At 48.7% G+C, this 19375-nt stretch overlaps 1 protein-coding gene across 4 annotated transcripts in view; it reads left to right on the top strand.

Moving 5' to 3' along the window:
* SIPA1L3 (signal-induced proliferation-associated 1 like 3) overlaps nt 1-19375 on the top strand; it is a 120841-nt gene that overhangs the window by 61345 nt on the left and 40121 nt on the right. For all 4 annotated transcript variants that reach the window (XM_006773128.2, XM_006773127.2, XM_015570069.1 and 1 more), the window contains 3 exons: nt 5312-5439; nt 10042-10160; nt 13271-13698. In XM_006773128.2, the coding sequence (XP_006773191.1) occupies nt 5312-5439; nt 10042-10160; nt 13271-13698 (675 nt within the window). The remainder of the gene's footprint in view (nt 1-5311; nt 5440-10041; nt 10161-13270; nt 13699-19375) is intronic.

Consider the following 19375-nt stretch of genomic DNA (forward strand, 5'->3'; position numbering starts at 1 on the left):
GCTCTCTCTCTCTCTCTCTCTCTCTCTCTCTCTCTCTCTCTCTCTCTCTCTCTCTTCCTCCTTCTCTTCCTTACTTCCTTCCTCCCTCTCTAAAAATCAATGGAAAAAATATCCTCAGGTGAGGACAAAAAAAAAAAAATTAAGGCAACATACATGGTTCCTGTGGGTTTCCCCGCCCCACTGTGACACTTCATGGCTGTGATTTTGTGTTCTAGGCTCTCTGGCATTGACAAGTAGGAAACTAATGCCTTTTCTTTTGACTCAAGCTCTTCTCCCCCTACCCTTCTCTTTCCAGGGCTCTAGTGGAGTCTGCCTTGCTCTCTGTGTCCCATATCTCAGCATTTTTATCTCTATCAGCAGCTAGGCTTCAAGTTTTGCCAAATGTTCCTAGCACACCTCATCACTGAAACCCCCAGAAGTGTTTTTCACAGGCAGTCAACAGCTTGCAGTAAGAGGCTGGGAGCAGATCAGGGTGCCCCAGTGGCCTCTGGCCTCATCTCCTTTCCTCTTTTCCTGCTACACGGTTGCCCCGTGACATCCTGGAGCCTGTGGGTCCTGAGCCCGATATTCCAGGCCAGCACCAGACATTTCTCCCTCAGGAATCCTCTGTCTCATGCTGTCTTCTCCAGCAGGTTGCTACTTTTAGGAAAGCAAAGGTCCTCATAGACAGAAGCTGTCTTGTGGCCCATCTTAGATTTACCAAGAGACAAGATGGCAAATTGGCCTACTCCTGCCTGCCATGTGAGTGTGAGCAAGTGACTTTCCCTCTCTGCACCTCAGTTTGCTCACATTTAAAATGTCTGTCTCTGAGCAGTGTTAAGAATATTGAAAGAGGGACACCCTTTATAGCACTTGGAATTGTGCCTGGTACATAGTAAGTGCTCCATGAGGGTGATGACTGTTCCTACTGAGTGTGGTGCCTGTGCTGGCAGCTGGGGTACAGAGGCTGGAAGATGCTGTCCCTGTCCTCAGGAGTTTGCCCCCCTCCTGTGCAGGAATAATAACCCACCCACTCAGTGCAGACTATTAAGGCAGAATTATATGCCCAGCTCTGCAAGCCTGCAGGGCTGGACTGGGCCCTAGACTTTTGCTCATCAGACCACCTAGTTAGTTTTTAATTTTTTTTCCTGTTTTTCTCCTTCAGCTCCATAAAGAGTAGTACATTGGTTAGGAGGCATTTGACTGCAAGTGACAAAAAGCCTAACTCGAGAAGGTAGGAAGCATTAAGGGGCTTTATCATCACATAGTAAGTCCAGAGTTAGGGTGGCTTTAGGGCTGGTTAGTTCTGCAGTGAGGTCCTCAGGAACCAGCTCCACTCATAACCCATGATGGCTACTGTGGCCCCCAGCAAAACCAGTGCCGTGCAGAAGAGGAGGAGAAAACTTCTCTTTGTTTTCAAGAGTGCCCACTCCTGAATCAACCCCTGGCAAGGTCCCATTGGACCAACATAACTGTCTTAAACTGTCAGGATGTACTCAAACCACATGGCAGAGGGATGGCCTCCAGAGCAGAATTTAGGTTCCACCAGCAAGGACAAAGATGAAGATGGCTAGCTGTTGGAGTGGCAGCCAATAGTGGCTACATTGTCTGCCCTACCCTTCCATTGTCCCATCAGTCAGGGTAGGCGATTGATAGCAGGCTGTAGCCTTCCCCTCACGTTCACGTCTTTCTTGTTACTTTCCTCTGTGGCCAAGTGGGAAACTCTATTCCAGTAGCCCAACCCTGCTCATCTTAAGGCAACCCCCACCTTGGCTTTCCCAGGGTCAGTCAGTATGTCGTTTGTGTCTGGAGGCTCTTGAAACTGCAGCTGGTTAGTTCCTCACTAAAACTTCAAACCCTTTAGTTTTAAAGTGATTTCCAATTCTGAAAAAAGATAAGAATACATTATATTTTCTCAGAAGATATTAAATATATATTTGATCTCTTGTTCTAGGGATTTTTGCCCAGAGCTGTACATGGTGAGATGATGGAATGTCCTGATTTCCAATCAACTTGACCAGATATGGCAGTAATAGAAGGCCCTGAATGGGACTTATTTAGCCCCCCAAAGAATGGTCAGCATAGGTCATTCAGTTTGCCCTGGGATTATTATATGAATGGACAAAGTACAGGTTGTCTTGATTGAGGACAGTAGCTGAGAGATGAAGCATAGTAAATACAGTGGATCCTCGGTTTTCAAACTTAATTCGTTCCAGAAGGCTATTTGAGAAGCGATTTGTTTGAAAACCAAATCATTTTTCCCATTAGAAATAACATCAATTGAATTAATACGTTCCAGACTCCTTTTTCACATATCACTGCCTCCGAAATGCTGTCACCACTGGCAAACTGCTTTTCCTTTATTTAAATCAACAACAGTTTTTCTACCTCCTTAATGCCTGTGATTGTTGTTTTGTGACCACTTTCATATCCTTAGCAACATCAGCATACTCATGGCCTCTTTATGTTTTAAAATTGTGCTAATGGTCTATTTCACCAGGAGAGAGAGAGAGAGAGAGAAGAGAAGAGAAGAGAAGAGAAGAGAAGAGAAGAGAAGAGAAGAGAAGAGAAGAGAGAGAACACGAACAAACATGAAAATATTCACAGCCCAATTTCCTGAGGTGTAGCCTGAGAGGTGCTTTTTGTCATGCTGATATATCAGCATGGTTATCAGGTTGAGAACTGAAGTTGTGTTAGAAAATGGAGACATGTTTTCAGTGAACAACTTGGTCGAGAAACAAAGTGTTTGAGATGGGACATGTTTGAGAACAGAGGTTTGACTGTATGTCCCACTAAAGTTAGGATTAGGTTTAGCTGCATAATATAGAAAGCAGATATTCAGATGAAATAATTTCTTTCTTTCTCCCACATTGTCAGAGAACCAGGCTCCTCCTCACCAATGCTCTGCCATCCTTGGCCTGTTGCCTGTTGGTCTTAAAGTGGCTGCTGGAGCTTCAGCTTTAGGAGATGATGAGGCAGTGGCACCCACAACACACCTCCAGAGATCTCCTGAATGTCACATGCAGCACTTTAACTCATTGGCCAGAACTGCAAGAAAGTCTGGGAAATGTAGTCTGTTTGTTAGCTGACGCTGCCCCAGATATAGTTGGGATTCTGTTAGCAGGGCAGAAGCAGAGAATAGATATTGGGGGAGCCGCCTACATGTCTACCACTCATACCTTCCACTTTCCTCTGCCAACCCCAGCCACTGCTGATGTTTTCCTTTAGTGCTCAGGATGTGATACAGACATTTTGAAAAAATAGAATAAACATGTCCATACTTCAGTTTCCAGCTGTGGTGGAGCCACATTTTACCAGGTCACCCATAAGGTGAAGATTGCTTATGCATTTTATTGTTTGGGCTCTCCTTTTCCTGGAGGCATTAGAAGTCAAGGTCTGGGAGGGCAGGGATAATATGTACACTCGGAGGCAAGAAGGGTTGAGTTTTCAGAAAATCCAGTGCACCACTGAAGCACCCGTCTGCTGCCCTGGTGGCGTTGAAGCCTAGGGGTTTGGAGTTGTCTTTGCAGCGGTAACCCTGGCTTTGTGGCTGGCAAGACGACCTTGGAGAAGCTAACTTCTGTTTGGGATGTTGGGGGTCCCAGGTTATCACCCTACTTGTATATGGACACAAGTGGCCGAATGGGGAATGTCAGCATCCACCTCATAAATAGAGACTCAGTAACCCCCAGAGGACAGGGCCTGCGTCCATGGGGTGCAAGTGACTGAAGTTTGGCTGCTGCAAACATTGTAGGAATTTATCATCTCACAGAAAAGGAGGCTCAGAGGCAGAACAGGCTTCGGGGAGGCTTAATCAGGTATTGTGACAGCATTATCGAGGGCCTCGTTCCTCCGCCTCCTCCTTTCCACCCTCAGCATTGGCCTCATCCATCTTCAGGCTGTCATGAGAGGCCAGCACAGACTCATGGTGTTATATCTGGACCCAGCAATGCCTGGATTAAGAAGAGAGGCCATCTTTCCTCATCATCTCTCTTAATAGCAAGAGACTTTTCCCAGAAGCTCTCCCCCATGCCCCAGCGGACTTTCGCCATTTCAGTCAGGTTATGCAGAGTAACAGACATCTGAAACTCTCAGTGACTTATATCAGTAAAGGTTTGTTTCACACCCACACTGCAACTCCACTGTCAGTGGGCAGGACACCTCTCAGGACACAGGCACCATCACCTCCCAGTCATTCCCCTGCAAGATCTAGTCATACAGCCCACCCAGTCGATCTAAAGGGGCCAGAAAGTGTCATCCTGCTACCTGCTTCCCAGGTGGAAAGCCAGAGTATTTTGTGGGAGTCTTAATAACTCACACGCTCTCCCATCTCAGTGGCCAAAACTGTGTCATTTGCCTGTCCCTGAACCGAGGCAGGTTTCCTTCATGATGGGCTCTGATGTGTGGTGGAATGGACATTAGGAGGTGCTCATCGGATTCACTCCAGGGCATAGAGAATGCCGCTGGGATTGAGGCCCAGGGTGAGACTTCTGTCACGTCTCTTAAATCTCAGCCATGGCCTGTGGGTGTGCGGAGCCAGCCTCCAGGAGAATCTCTGACTGGGAGATAACTATTTCACTTGTTCCACACTCTGTGTGGTAGAAAATGTTATCCCTTTTTTCCAATGGGAAAACTAAAGTTTGAAAAACGGAAACCTATGATTTATGCTGCTCGTAAGGGATAGAACTAGGGTTTGAGCCACGATCGCCTAGTTCTGAGACCTGAGTCCACAGCTTCTCCCACAGTGCCTTCCTCCAGAGTCTGAAGGCCAGTTGTCCTGGCTCACCCTGGGTCATATGTCAGCCTCAGGCTAAGTCATTCAGTCCCACAAGAAAGAGGCTGTTGTGAGCACCTCTTGACAACTAGGCAAACTGAGGCTCCAAGCTGAAAAATTGACTGCCTGGCTGGGCAAGAGGCAGTGGTGAGGTTTAAACCCCAACCTACTGGCTCCAGGGCTCCTATGTGTACACATATACTGCTTTATCCTGCTCTTCCCCACCAGAGCGAGGAAGCCCAAGACAGGCCTGGGGTGAGGAGCTGCTGACACCCCATTTTACAGCCAAAACACAGGACTCCTGAAGAGCCTGTGGGTAGGGCCATCGACCAAAGTGGCTTCTGCTCCTCCTCCTCCTTGGAGGACCCCTCCTTGCCCAGCACTCCCTGCCACCAGCAGCTCCTTGGCCTCCTCCCTCAGGCTACAGCACATGTAGCCTCATCTAGCCTCCCTCCACTTGGGCTCTCCTGTGCTTAAAACCCACTGGAGACTCACTCTCAGGTGGTTTTGACACACCAGCCCTTCACCCTGCACTTGCCTCCTCTCACTCCCCTGCAGGTACGTGGCTGCCCCACACCCACTGCTGTCTTTCGATCCCCACTTTGGCCACGACGGGACATCCAGCGGGGACTCCTCCTCAGGTGGACTGACCAGCCAGGAGAGCACGATGGAGCGCCAGAAGCCAGGTAGGGAAGGCTTCCCTGGGCCAGCTGTTCCCTCCCACATCACCCTATAGGACCTCTACTCACAGCTTGATGGGCAACGCCCTCCTTCTGACAGATGGCTAAAACATACAGGGAAACTTTAAGGGCCACACATAGATTAGAGGGGTCTCCTGCAGAGCACTGGGAACCACGGAGCAATCCTTCTCCACCCAGACAGGGCATCAGCAGGGTGTCTGCCAACATTGTCTGTGAAGATTCAAGTACAGATGTGTGACATGAAGGTGGCAACTGCCAAAGGAAAGAGTTGAAAGGACTGAAAGTGTTGCTCTTGGGAAGCAGAACCCACTTGGTTCTGAGGCTTTTCATTGCACAGACCCTCCTGGTTTATATTATTGACTATTACACAGGTACAGCACATACTGAGAAAAGAGCCCAAATCATGAATGTCCAGTGTGATGACATCACAAAGCTAGCATGCCATGTTCCACACCCAGGGCAAGAACATGGCCCGGGCCCCTCCCAGTCAACACCCCACATAGGCCACCCCATCCTGCTTCTCACAGCCTAACTTCATCTTACCTGGTTTTGAATTTCATGTTACAGAATGTAGACTCACGCTGAATGCATGAGTCTGGCTTCTGTTACTCAATATTACGTTGGTGAAAGGTGGCCATGTGATTGTATATAGCAACACAGTTTCTAAGTAGTTCTCATTCCATTATCTAAATGACCCACCACTGACTACTCCATTCTAATGCTGATGGACATTTGAGTGGTTTCCAGTTTGGCACTGCTTAGACTGGTGCTGCTGAAGATGATTGCTGTGTCTGTCTTTTGATAAGCACAGGCTCACACATTTGTAGGGTATATACCTGGGAGTGGAATCACTGGGTCATATGTTTAACTTAATAAGAGACTGCCAAACCTTTTCCCAAAGTGACAAACCATTTCACACCCCCACCTATGACATCTGAGACTTGTAGTTGCTCCGTGTCCTCAACCAACCTTTTTATTTCAGCCATGTAGTAGTTGCAGGACATTGTGGTTTTAATTTACACTTTTTTGGTGCCTGAGGAGACTAAGCATCTTCTCATCTGTCTGTTCTCCTACTAGAGGCCCAATGCACGAAATTCATGCAAGAGTAGGCCTTCCTTCCCCTGGCTGCCGGCACCAGCTTCCCTCTGGCATCTGGGACCCAGGCTTCCCTCACAGCACTGGCTTTGTCCCGAAGGTCAACTGGAAGGACGTCTGGAAGGATGTCTGGTTTAATTAGCATATTATGCTTTTATTATCATAGATCTGTAATGATGATCATGGGTGCATACACTAAGATGAATATTTTCAACATAATTTTGCATAACAAACTATTGCCCCTTTGAAGTCTGAGAACCACTAGATGAATGGGTAGATGCTAAAGAAAGAAAACCAGTGAAATTATCAGACATTAGAGGGGAAGAGGTGGAGATGTCTGCTTAGGGGATCTTACAGAATTTCCAGGCAGCTCAAAATGACCATGTCAGCAAGCTACCAGCTTCCCCAGGCTTTGTAGGGCAGGGAAGAGGTTTCATAGCCCAGGACTGGGGGCCTAGGGAAGTCCTTGGCATCCCAGCCCCATGGTGTCCTTAAACCAGGAAAACAGATGGACTTCAGGCAAGTAGGTTGCCCTCCAGGGCCTGTAAACACCCTTGGTCCTGCCTGTCCCTGCCTGCAAGTCTGTGATCTTGGCTCCAAGACAAACAGATTTGCATCTTTTTTTTTCCACCACGCCCAGTTCAGAAGAAGAGAAAAGTGTTGCTTGGTGATCTCATTATACTAAAGTGTAAATGAGGAGGAAATTTTTCCAGCATTCACCATGGGCCCCAAATAAAGTGTCACAGAAACTCACCATTATCCTTCCTGTTTCTTCTGTCTCCTAGAGCTCGAGTCCCCTGTCACTTACTTGGGACCTTGTTATAAATCGACTGACACCTTATCCCGCTCCTCTAGCCCTTCCCCCCAAAATCAGGCAAGCATCATGAAGTCTGGAATGTATTCAAAATCCAGAAAAAAAGGTGGTTCAGGCTGGGAGGAGTCAGGCACTATGATAGACATGAGGACATGCCCAGCCCTGATCAGATGATAGTAATCTTAGTAACAGCAACAGGATTTGTGTGTTTGTTGTATGCCCGACACAATACTGGATACTCCACATTTCCTCCTATTTAATCACCTCAGGAACACAATAGAATGGGCACTTTTCTTAAAATATTTTTATTGATTCAAAGAGGACAGGAGAGTGAGAGGGATAGAAACATCAATGATGAGAGAGAATCAGTAACCAGCTTCCTCCTGCACCCCCCCTACTGGGGTTTGAGCCCACAGCCCAGGCATGTGCCCTCAACCAGAATCGAACCCAGGACCCTTCAGTCCACAGGCTGACGCTCTATCCACTGAGCCAAACCAGCTAGGGCTAGAATGGGCACTTTTTACTACCCCATTAGAAATGAGGAAGATGAGGCACAGAAAGGTGGTCACTTGGCCAAGGTTCCTGCTGATAAGTGGCAGCATTAAGATTTGAACCAAGGCCTCTCGGGTTCTAGAACCCCTCCTTAACCCACAATTCCTCACCCACAGAGTGTGGTCGTTTCTCAAGCCTCAGAGCACCCAGGTTGAGAAGGTGTCCCAAGGATCACCAGCTACCCCGAGTCCATGCATGGCCATGGTTTCAGCATGTGAAAGGTGAAGCATGAGAGTCAGGTCACTGGGGGCCAGTTCAGAGGATCAGTGAAAGGCCAGGCTCAGGGCCAGCCAAGGGCAGAACCAGGGACACTGAGGCAGCCAGGAAGGGAAAGGAACCTAGCCCTTCACTAGCAGTACACCAGGCTGAGTACCAGGGATGTGGTGTGAGCCAAGCAGGCACATACCCTGACAGTCTGCTGGAAGATGGGCAGTGATAAGTACTCACCCATGATACTGAGTATCAAGTGGGAACTAACAGTGCTGAGAGAGATTGGTGGCATTTGGGAGAATCTCTGAGCAAATCAGGCAAAGGAGCCAGCTAGGATAACATTCCAGAGGAGGGAAGAGCTAGTCAACGACCCTGAGCTAGCATGACTCTGGTGTTGGAGGAACAGTAGAAGACCCATATAGAGACCTGATGGAAGGTGACAGGGACAGAAGGTGTGATGCACAGATGGGATGGGATCTGCTTCAGGTGATCACAGGATCTCTCTTGCTACAGAGTGGGAACAGTGGACGGAGAAAGATGGGCGGGTTCTGGATATGGTCACTTGAAGGTAGAGTTTTTTGGTGTTTTTGTGGGTTTTTAATTTCTTTTTCTCATTTTGAAGGTAGAGTTGATAGAATTTCCTGATGTCTCAATGTGGGTGAGAGAGAAAGGAGTCAAGGGTGATATTAGGTTTTTGGCCTGAGCTGAAAGGATAGAGCAGCCATTGATGGAGCAGGAAAGACTGAGAGATTCAGGTTTGGAAGAAGATAAGGAGCTGGCTTTGGCCATGTTCAGTGGGAGGTGCCCAGCCATATATACCAGCCTGAAGTCAGGGGAGAGTCTAGGCCAGAGGCAGAAATACGTGTGTCATAAATGGTAGTTAAGGCTGGATGTGACAGCCACCGGCTTGGCTCTCTGTAGAAATGTGGTTTCCTGGCATGGGTTGGCTGCCTCCAGGAGACCAGCACCTTCTCGGGGTGTGGGCTGCTCCAAAGAGGATAATCTTCTCCAGAGGCAGAGCAGGTGGCCACCCTCCCTGCTCTCTTATGTCCATGGTTCCCAAGTGAAAGCCACACAGACAGTGACACCTCACCTGTGCCAGACAGGCTGCTCTCTGCAGTGACCCTCCGGCAGCCCATCTTCCCCAGAGCATTTAAAAGATTAATAGATACTAACTAGTCCTCCCTTGGTGGTTTTATTTTTGTGGCATTTTTGTTGTTGTTGTTTTTAAGGTCAGCTGCTCAATTCAGGCTCACTTGTTTTAGGAGTTTAGACTAATTTTTGCCCATACCAACCATCACGATTTTAAATCTGTTTCACATTTGAACCAGCAATTCCACTTGTATAATTCTGTCCCAGACAATCCTACACTTGTTCAAAATGTAAGTATATTGTAAAGTGAAAATCAACTTGTAGGACAGTGTTTATTATTATCCCATTTTCATTAAACAAAAAGAAATTATGTTCATTTAACCAACAAAAGATTGCTACCTTGCATATGTAAAGAATCCTATACACCAATAAGATAAAAAATAGTCAGTTCCATGGAAAACTGGGTAGTGTGCAAGCAGGTAATTTATGAAATAAATACAAATGGTTAGTAAGGATGAAAGTGTGCTCAATCTCCTTTGGGAATAAAGATGGAGGATTGTTGTAAGGCTTCGATGAGTTCACCCATGCAAAGCACTAGAGTGGGGCCTAGCACAGAGTAAAAGCTCTGTAACTGTTCCATTACTGAGTGTTGTTATACCCACAAGACATACATTGATGGGGTCATGGCCCTGTGTGCGCTGAGCAGACAAGCCGGCAGAGAGATGGCTCCATCACAAACCATATTTAGGGCCAGATTCTTTGGATGGACTCGGGACAGACCTGAGTCACCTCTAACCACTGATGTGTCTCCTGTCTTCCTGCAGAGCCTTTGTGGCATGTGCCCGCCCAGGCCCGGCTCTCAGCCCTGGCTGGAACCAGTGGGAGCAAGCACGCCTCCAGGCAGGATGCAGCAGGCAAAGATTCCCCCAACAGGCATTCCAAAGTGAGTGTGGGCCCCACTGCCTCACCCTGGGGAGTCAGAGCTGTAGGAATTAGCTAATTTGGCTGCTCGGCTTGCCATGACTGCTTTGGGCCAGGCAGCTTTACCTGCCTGGGCCTCTCAACTCCACATGTGAGCACATTCTCTACCTTTGCTAACTTTCACTCGATCAGAGGGCTAAATGCTAGAGTTAGAACCAGCCAGGTGCACATCCTGGCTCACCAACTATGTCATCCAGAGCAAATCACTTCAGCCCTAGCTGGTTTGGCTCAGTGGCTAGAGCATCGGCCTGCAGACTAAAGGGTCCCAGGTTTGATTCCAGTCAAGGGCACGTGCCTGGATTGCGGGCTTGATCCCCATTGTCCCCATTGCCCCCGTTGATCAATCAATGATTTTCATCATTGATGTTTCTATCTCTCTCTCCCTCACCCTCTCAGAAATCAATAAATATATATATATTTTTTAAATCACTTTAGCTTCTCAAGCCCCACTTTCCTTATTATTTCATCAGTCATGGTAAGTATCTTCATCAGCTCAGGCTCTGTAACAAAAATGCCATATATTAGGTTAGCTTATATTAATAGATATTTCTTTTTTCTTTTTTAATATATTTTTATTGAATTCAGAGAGGAAGGGAGAGGGAAAAAGAGAGAGAAACATCAATGATGAGAGAGAATCATTGATCAGCTGCCTCCTGCACGACCCCCAATGGGGATTGAGCCTGCAACCTGGGCACATGCCCTTAACCAGAATCAAACCTGGAACCCTCAGTCAGCAGGCTGATGATCTAGCCACTGAGCCAAACCAGCTAGGACAGATATTTATTTCTCATAGTTCTGGAAGGGTGGGAAGTCCAAGATCAAGGTGCAGGCAGATCAGTGTCTGGTGAAGACCCATTTCCTAATTCATAGGCAGCCTTCTCACCCCATGTGGTGGAATGTGTGATGGAGCTCTCTGGAGTTCCTTTTATAAGGACATAAATATCCATGTGGATTTTATAATCCTGTTCATGAGGAATATAAATATACTAGAAGCCCGTTGCACGAAGATTCGCACAATAGGCCTTCCCCTGGCTGCTGGCACCGGTTTTCCTTCCTCCAGCACCTGGGACCCAGGCCTTTGGTCTGGCCGCAGCAGCGAGGCTTGGCATCTCTGCTCCAGCTGCTCCCAGCCCCTCCTTTTTTTCCAGCTCCTCGAGCAGAGCCTAGGGCGGCTGCAGCGGAGAAGCCAAGCCTCTTCAGTCTTCAGTCTTCAGTCTTCACTCCAGCCGGAGCCTTCAGTCTTTGCTCCATGCCTGCGTATGCAAATTAACTGCCATCTTTGTTGGGTTAATTTGCATAGTTGCTCTGATTGGCTGGTGAGCATAGTGAAGTGACACCAATTTACATGTTTCTCTTTTATTAGTGTAGGTATAGGAATATTAGGTAAATATATATAAGGACTTAAAAATTCCATTCATGAGAGTTCCACCCTCATGACCTAATCACCTCCCAAAGATACTACCTCCTAATACCATCACACTCGGGATTAGGATTCAACATAGAAATGTTGGGGGAGTAGGTTAACATCCAGTCTATGGCAGTAGGTTAACAGCTATGACAGCTATGGCAGGCTGTCTTAGTGACCTCGCACAAAGCAGTTTATTTCCCTCTCATGTAACAGTTCAATGCAGGTATTCAGAGAGCAGCTCTCCACATGGTGATTCAGGAACCCATGTTCTGGTCTCTAACATCATCTTGTGGCCCCACTGTCCCTCAGGGCCTTGGATCCCTCTGCTGGGTTCCTGCCCTGCCTCTTTCCAAGGCAGGGGATGGGAGGGAGAGAGGTTCATGTGGGAAGTTTTTGTAGTCCAAGCATGGAAATAGCAAAAATCACTGTCACTTATATTGCTGTGGCCAGGACTTCATCCTTGACCACACCTCACTGCAAAGGAAGCTGGGAAATGTAGTCCTGTGTGCCCAGAAGGAGATAGTTTTGATGAGCACTTGGCAGTCTTTTCACATCAATTCATTCAGTGAGTGTTTGATGAGCACTTGCAACATGCCAGGCATTGGGGCCACAGTGATGAAGAAAACAGACGAGCCGCTGTTCTCACAAAGCTGACATGCCGTTAGGGGCAACAAGCAGTAAGTAGATAAGCAGATAAATCATGTAACACCAAGAACTGATTCTTGCTGGGAAAGGAAAACAAAGCACAGTTAAGGGAAAAAGTGCTTTAGGATGAGGTGGTTAGAAACGGTCTTTGAAGAGGTGACCTTTAAGCCAAAACCCTGAATGAAGTAGGGGGTGATCCATGAAGACATCTGGGGGAAGAGAATTGCAGGCAGCGGGACAGCAGGTACAAAGGCCCTGAAGTGGATGTGTACCTGGCATGCTCAAAGAGCAGCAGGGAGGCCCATGTGGCTGGTGCAAAGTGAACAAGAGGTAGAGGGAGATCAAGTTAGAGACCAGAACATGGGGCCAGATCACTTGGGGGCCTTTGTGAGGACTCTTGCTTCTCCCCTGAGTGAGATGGAACCACAGGAAGGTTCTAAACAGGAAAGGAACATGAACTGATGCAGGTGCATATAGGGAACAAACGGGCAGGGTTGGCCGGGAGACAGACAGGAGCAAGGAGACTAGGAAGAAGCCACTGTGGGAGGTAGTGGATGGAGCTGCGGAAGAAGTGGTGAGTTCTAACCAGTTTTGAAGATGCTAGCAACAAGATTTACTATTGAAGTGGGCATGGTATGAGGTGAAAAGCAGGTCCAGGGTGACTCCAAGGCTCTTGAGTAGGACAGCTGAAGGGATGGTGGTGCCATTATTGAGAGGGGGAGAGGCAGATTCAGGAGGGAAGGCCAGGAGCTGAGTTTTAGACATGTTGAGCTTCAACTGTGAGCTCTTGTTGCATACATAATGTCATCCCTCCAAGCGACCCCATGAAGTAGTTAGTATCAACCCCATTTTACACATGTGGAAACTGAGGTACTTGCCCAAGGCCACATGGCCAATAAGTGAGGGAGCCAGAGTTGGAAGTTGTCTGGCTCCAGGGGTCACACTCAGGGGAGTAGGACCCAGGGAGGGAAGGTTTGCCCCAACCTGGAATCTAGAGATGACACTTCTCTTGCCTCCAGGGAGAGCCTCAGTACTCCAGTCATTCCAGCAGCAATACCCTGTCAAGCAACGCCTCCAGCAGCCACAGTGATGACCGCTGGTTTGACCCCCTGGACCCTCTGGAGCCAGAGCAAGACCCCCTCTCCAAGGGCGGCTCCAGTGACAGCGGCATTGACACCACCCTCTACACCTCCAGCCCCAGCTGCATGTCATTGGCCAAGGCACCTCGGCCGGCCAAGCCACACAAGTCATCAGGAAGTATTGGCCTTTGTGGGGGTGGGCGTGAGTCCACTGGCCATTCCCACCATGCAGACAGGCGAAGGGAGGTCTCGCCTGCTCCTGTGGTTGCTGCCCAGAGCCAGCCCTACCGACAGAAGCTGTACAACTCAGGCTCCAGCACCCCTACAGGCCTGACCGGGGGCAATCGCAACCCATCAAGGCAGACCAGGTAAGGCGCTGCTCCTCGGCTGGGCCCTTCAGGGGATCCTGACCCTTTTCTACTTCCCCCACAGGCTTGATGGCAGGGTCACAGCCTCAGAAACATGCTCACAAAAGTATGAGCTTGTACAAGAGTTTGCTTACAGAGTTAGGAGGCTCATGGAGCACCCCCTGCTATCCATCCATTAGCCTTCAAAGACACAATAGAGGGAGAGAAAACCCTGGCTGGTTGTCTCATCTGTCCCTGATGTCCTCTGTCTCTTTCTTCCTCTGCTGAGACCCATGGTTTTTATGCTTTCTGGGGTCACAGAATGCATCTGTTAGGAGTGTGTTTGGCTGGAGGTTATGGGAAACCTGACCCACACCAGCTTAAACAAATAGAGGTTTAACAGCGCCCTGAAGGAAAGTCCAAGAGGACAGAGCCTGGCTGATGCAGCAGCTCAGGGAGAGCCTCAGACTGTACCCTCTGTCTTCCTGCTCCCCCATCCTTACCACACAGGCTGCCACTTCCTGGTCTCTGGGTAGCTGTGGAGCCCCTGGGGGACGTGGAGGCAGAGAGCAGAGGAAAGACTGCAGCATCTGTAGAGCTCATTTTATATGGAGAAAACAAAAGCTTTCCCAAAACCTTCTTCAGCAAGCAGTGTCACATGACCATCCCAGAGACAATGAAATCTATAGCCTTTCAGCCGACACAGTAACTGCAGTGGTCCCCAGATAATCCCCTGGAGGGCTGTCAACACAGAAGCTGGGTCCCACTCAGTAGGTCAAAAGGGCCAAAGAATATGCATTTTTTAAAAGTTCCCAGTAGATTCTGGGACTACACTTTGAGAACCACTGGTAGAGAGACTGACAGGGGAATGAGAAAGAACAGGCACTGGAGAAACAACAACCTGGAGTCCAAACCACACACTTTGAGAATCTGACGGAAGCAGTGAACCATCTCCCAGAAAAATGCAGAGGATGAAAAGTTCTTTTGTAGCCACGGGGCTCAGCTTGGTCCATGGGCCCCTTCAGAGGTCTATGACTCCAGGCAAAGATTATTGAGCTGCCTGACCCTAAGGTGAACCCCTTAAGAACCCCTTAAACCACAGCCTCACAGCCTCCCTTCTCTTCCCTTCTCTGAGCACTCCTTAAAAAAAGGTGAAGCAAAAATTTCCCAAACAATACTTAGCCTGTGTGCAAAGCACTTAGTTGTAGTCTTGTCTTTTTAAAATGTTAGAATGCTGCTTGATACCTCCTGAAGTGATGTCATGATTTCACAGTGGTTGTGTGGCAGATTTGGATTTCAGAGCACCTGTAAGTCGGTGCTTCCCCTTGCCTCAGTGCACAGATCCTGAGTCAAGGGGCCCAGGAGAAGGGGAAAGGTGGGGAGAGAGAAGTGTCCCAGCTCGGTCCCTGGTCTCCATCTCAGGCTGCCTCCCTAAACAGATAGTCTTTCATTGGAACTCACAGCTCCTTCATTCATTCATGTATTTATTTATCCATTCACTTCGCTCACAAATACTTCTTAGGGATTTGTTATGTCCCAGACATCTCAGCCCACCACCAGTGAGAGAGACAGATGAGAATCAGATCATCGCTGAGACAAATGTCAAATGTCAGACAAATGTCCCAGGTCTCCGGTGCAGTGGCCCCTGTGCTGGGCACAGGCCTATGATAGTGACCTGAGTAACTATAGGGTTGCAAAATCTTTGACATAAAGGTAGCAGCGCTGGAGAGTAGACTATGGCTGAGGCAGGAGGTGGGTATAAAATTACCCTCCTCTAAGAGGATTTACTGAACCTAGAAATGAGGACAATAACATGGGAGGGAAGCCTGCTAGGAAAGAGGGCCCTAAGGTTACAAGCTTTAATTTGCATACAGACAATTGATGCTAATTGCACATCATTCTTATCTAGTCATTAAAGCTGCTTCCGGAAGTTTTCTCCTAGGCAACCAGGCTCTAATGTGGAACAGCATTTCCCAAAATGCTCTAGGTGATTTGGGTGGTACTGGAGGAAAACGTATTTGAAATGGATGTATGTTTGCTTTAATGGGTAGTACTAAAGAAAGTGTTGCCACTCATTCTCTGATTTTATAGATATTGCCTTGGACAAGTTCAGGAAAATTAAATGAGTTGATTTAAAGAAACATCTTTACGGTAGGTAAGAGTGTGGGCTCCAGAATCAGCCCACCAGTGTTCAAGCCCTCCCTCTGCCTTGTCTTGGCAGTTATTTTTGAAAAGAGAAGGAAAGATTGGGTGTGGAAAGGGTGTCCCTGTGCAAGTAGCATGTGCAGAGATCCTGAGGTAAAAAAGGGGATGGGTGCCTTCAGGTCGCTGAACAGGCCCCCAGGCTCAAGGGTAGAAATTGAGGGGGCAACTGAGTTTGGGGAGGTCAGCAGGGGGCAGACCATGCAAGGCCCTTTCAGCCACATTAAGGAGTTTGGATTTGATCCTAAGAGCTGTGGGCAGCAAGGGAAGTTTTCAGCAGAAAGGGTAGTGCAGACAGATTTATGTTTCGAAATCTATGTTTTGAAGTGCTATGCTGGGGCTGAGGCTGAATGTGAATGAGAAGGAAGAAGGCCTGGATCAGAAGACAAGATGTGTGGCACTGCCAGGACATAAGGAGGGAGACAGAAAGGGTCCAGGACAGTGCCAGCGAGCTACATAAGAGTCAGGGCCAAATGCTGCTGCAGACTGGGAGCTTGAGATTCTTGAGAGAAGAGAAGAGCAGGACTGGGCAGGCTTGACCATTAAAGCACCCACTTTGTGCCAGGCACTATTCCCAAAATGGCGATACAGCAGGGAACACAGTCAAACTAAGTCAACTTCCTTATGGAGCTGATATTCTCCTGGTGAGAGTGAGGCAGACAACTGAGCTACCATGTAATTGTAACATGCCAGATGGCTATAAGGTCTGGGAGGAGAACACTCGGGGCTACTCTAGGGCAAATTATTTTGGGGGTAGTAGGAATGAGTTTGCAGGCAAAATTTGAGGGATGGGCCTTGTCATGCTCAAACAGGGAACCCCCATAAAGACGGATGCCCTCTTACACTCTAGCCATGCTAGGGAGACCACTGCAGCCTGTAGCAGCTTGTGCCCACTGATGATTTCAGTGCACAGACTCTCCCCCAGACATTCGTCATGAGAGCCTGGCTTCCAGGCACACTGCCAGGCGCCAGCACCTACTGTGGGCACCACAGTGGGCTGTGTGATCCCAGGCGAGCAGCCACCTGGACCCCTGCCCTCTCCTGAGGCAGCACACACTCCAAACCTTCCTGGGTTTCCAGGGCAATTTGTCAGAGCTGTTCAGGAGTGATCAGAGGTTCCGGCTTCGTGTAGAGCTGACACCTGGGCGTTCCCAGGCAGGCAGGAAGCATGTGGCTTCCCGTCCCAGGGCTGTGCTGCAGAAATCGTCAGATACCCTCTGGGGGCAGAGCCCCGAAAGGTAATGTGAGGGCCTTAGGATCCATTGGGGCCCACCCTACCTGTGTTAGCCCGGAGACTGGGGTCACACATGCCAAAGACCTCCTCCAAGAGTCACAGTCAACTTGGGAAGAGGAACCCAGGCCAACGCAAGGAAGGTGGGACCATGAAGAGATCTTGGGGGAGAGAGCAGTGCAAAGGCCCTGCAGTAAAATGTTTCTGGCATGTATGGGAACAGGTTCCATGCAACTGGAGCAGAGTGAGTAGGAGAGAGAATGGAAGGAGCTGAAAGACAGAGGGCCATTACAGGTGGCGTGTGGAGGGCTGTGATCTCGGATATTCCCAGACTCTTCCAGCTGTATTTGGGGGGTGGGCAGGAGGAGGCCGCTGTGATGGTAATTAGGCAGTGGTTGGTGGAGGTGGCCAGTGCTGGTTGGATCCTCATAGACTTTGACCCCATAGCCTCTCTGCTTCCACTCTCTGAAGACCTGCCACTTCTGCTCCCAGGCCACAGGGTGGAATACGGCCACTCATGGCTACTACACTGGAGCGTTATTCCAGCCACGTGCAGGGGCTGACTAACTCTTGGGCCATGGCACACACCAGGGAGAGAGAGTGAGATTGGTCCTGCAGTTAAGGTCAAGCATCAGGGGCCCACCTAAGGGTACCTGGGTGAGCAGTGTTATTTCCCAAGCTCTAACTATGTCCAGATCATAGCTCTACCACTAACCAGCCATGTGATCTCCATTGGTTTCTCTGAGGCTCCATTTCCTCATCTGTAAATGGGGGTAATGATAGGCTCTGTGGTCTAAAGCTATGTGGATGAACCGACATTATGCATTAAAGTACCTAGCACAGCCTTAACTGGTTTGGCTCAGTGAACAGAGTTTCGGCCTGCAGACTGAAGGGTCCCAGGTTCGATTCCGGTCAAGGACACATACCTTGGTTGCAGGCACATCCCCAGTAGGAGGTGTGCAGGAGGCAGCTGATCGATGTTTCTTTCTCATCAATGTTTCTAATTCTCTCTCTCTCCCTTCCTCTCTGTAAAAAAATCAATAAAGTATATTTTTAAAAAATAATAAAGCACCTAGCACAGGGCCTGAGATATATCTGGGTCCAAAAATATCAGCTGCTGCTAGATTTTTCTGATCACTCACTACATATTGATTGTGACTTCTGTTGTCATTGAAAGTACAGGCTGGTGGTTAAAATCAGGTTCTTTCTCTTGGGCCAGACTATCTGGGTTTGCACCCTGGCTCCATTTCCTCCCAGCTACGTCATTTGGGGAAATTATTTAATCTCTCTGAGCTTCAGTTTTCCCATTTGAAACATGGGGATGGTGGTAGTTCCTGCCTCTTGGGGTTGCTGAGCTAACTAAATGAAATGACAGCTGTAAGATGCTCAGAGCAGGGCCTGGCGTGCTCACACCTGGCGGGATCAGTCCTGTCACTGTCTCCTGCTCCACCACTGCTCTTCCTCCTGAAGGCAGGAGCACAGTGCCCTTTGTGCTTGTCACCTACCCGAGGCCACCCATCAAGACCAGAGCATTGCACATATCTAAACAGCTGTGTGATTGCTCCATAGCCTATGGTTTTCAACCATTTTGTAAGCCACAAAACCTTTTACTCCAACAAAATCTTCAGTGCTTCCCTGAGATATAACTTAGCCTCTGTGGGTGAAGGTGGGGTGAGAGTGCCAAGTCCAGAGCCCATGCTTTTAGTCTCTGGACCCATGACGTCCCTTTATAATAACTGCAACTCGGGGAGCGCATCCCTGTTTCCTCAGACCGTGTAAGTACTTTGCACATATGAGTTCATGAGGCAGGTGCATTGTTGTCTCATTTCTCAGAGGAGGAAACTGAGCCTCACAGAGGGAGGGAAGGAACTCGAGCAAAGGTTGTAGTGTGTCAGTTGGAGCTGGGATCGGAACCTGGGTCAGGTGAGCAGCACGGCTCATGTTCTCATCCACTGCTTGGTGCTGCCTCGTTTTTCAGGTAAAAGCTACGGCCCAGGGAGGACACCTGTCCACACTGGTGCTTCTGAAAGAAAGTATGTTTACTCTGGATTGCTAGGCAGGTGAGGAACTCCACCCTGCACTGGGCACCTGGCACTGCTCATGTCCATTGGTGTGTGGGAAAGGGTGCCCACCTCAAGGGGCTGAACTGAGATGCACAGCATGTTCAGGAGAATAGTTTTTGGTTGAGACCATACCATCCCTGAGGTACCATCTAGTCCTGAGCCTTGTCAAGGGTGAAGAAGGACACAGTCATGGGAATATCTT

This window comes from Myotis davidii, unplaced genomic scaffold (genome assembly GCF_000327345.1).
Source record: "Myotis davidii unplaced genomic scaffold, ASM32734v1 scaffold166, whole genome shotgun sequence".
Lineage (NCBI taxonomy): Eukaryota > Metazoa > Chordata > Mammalia > Chiroptera > Vespertilionidae > Myotis > Myotis davidii.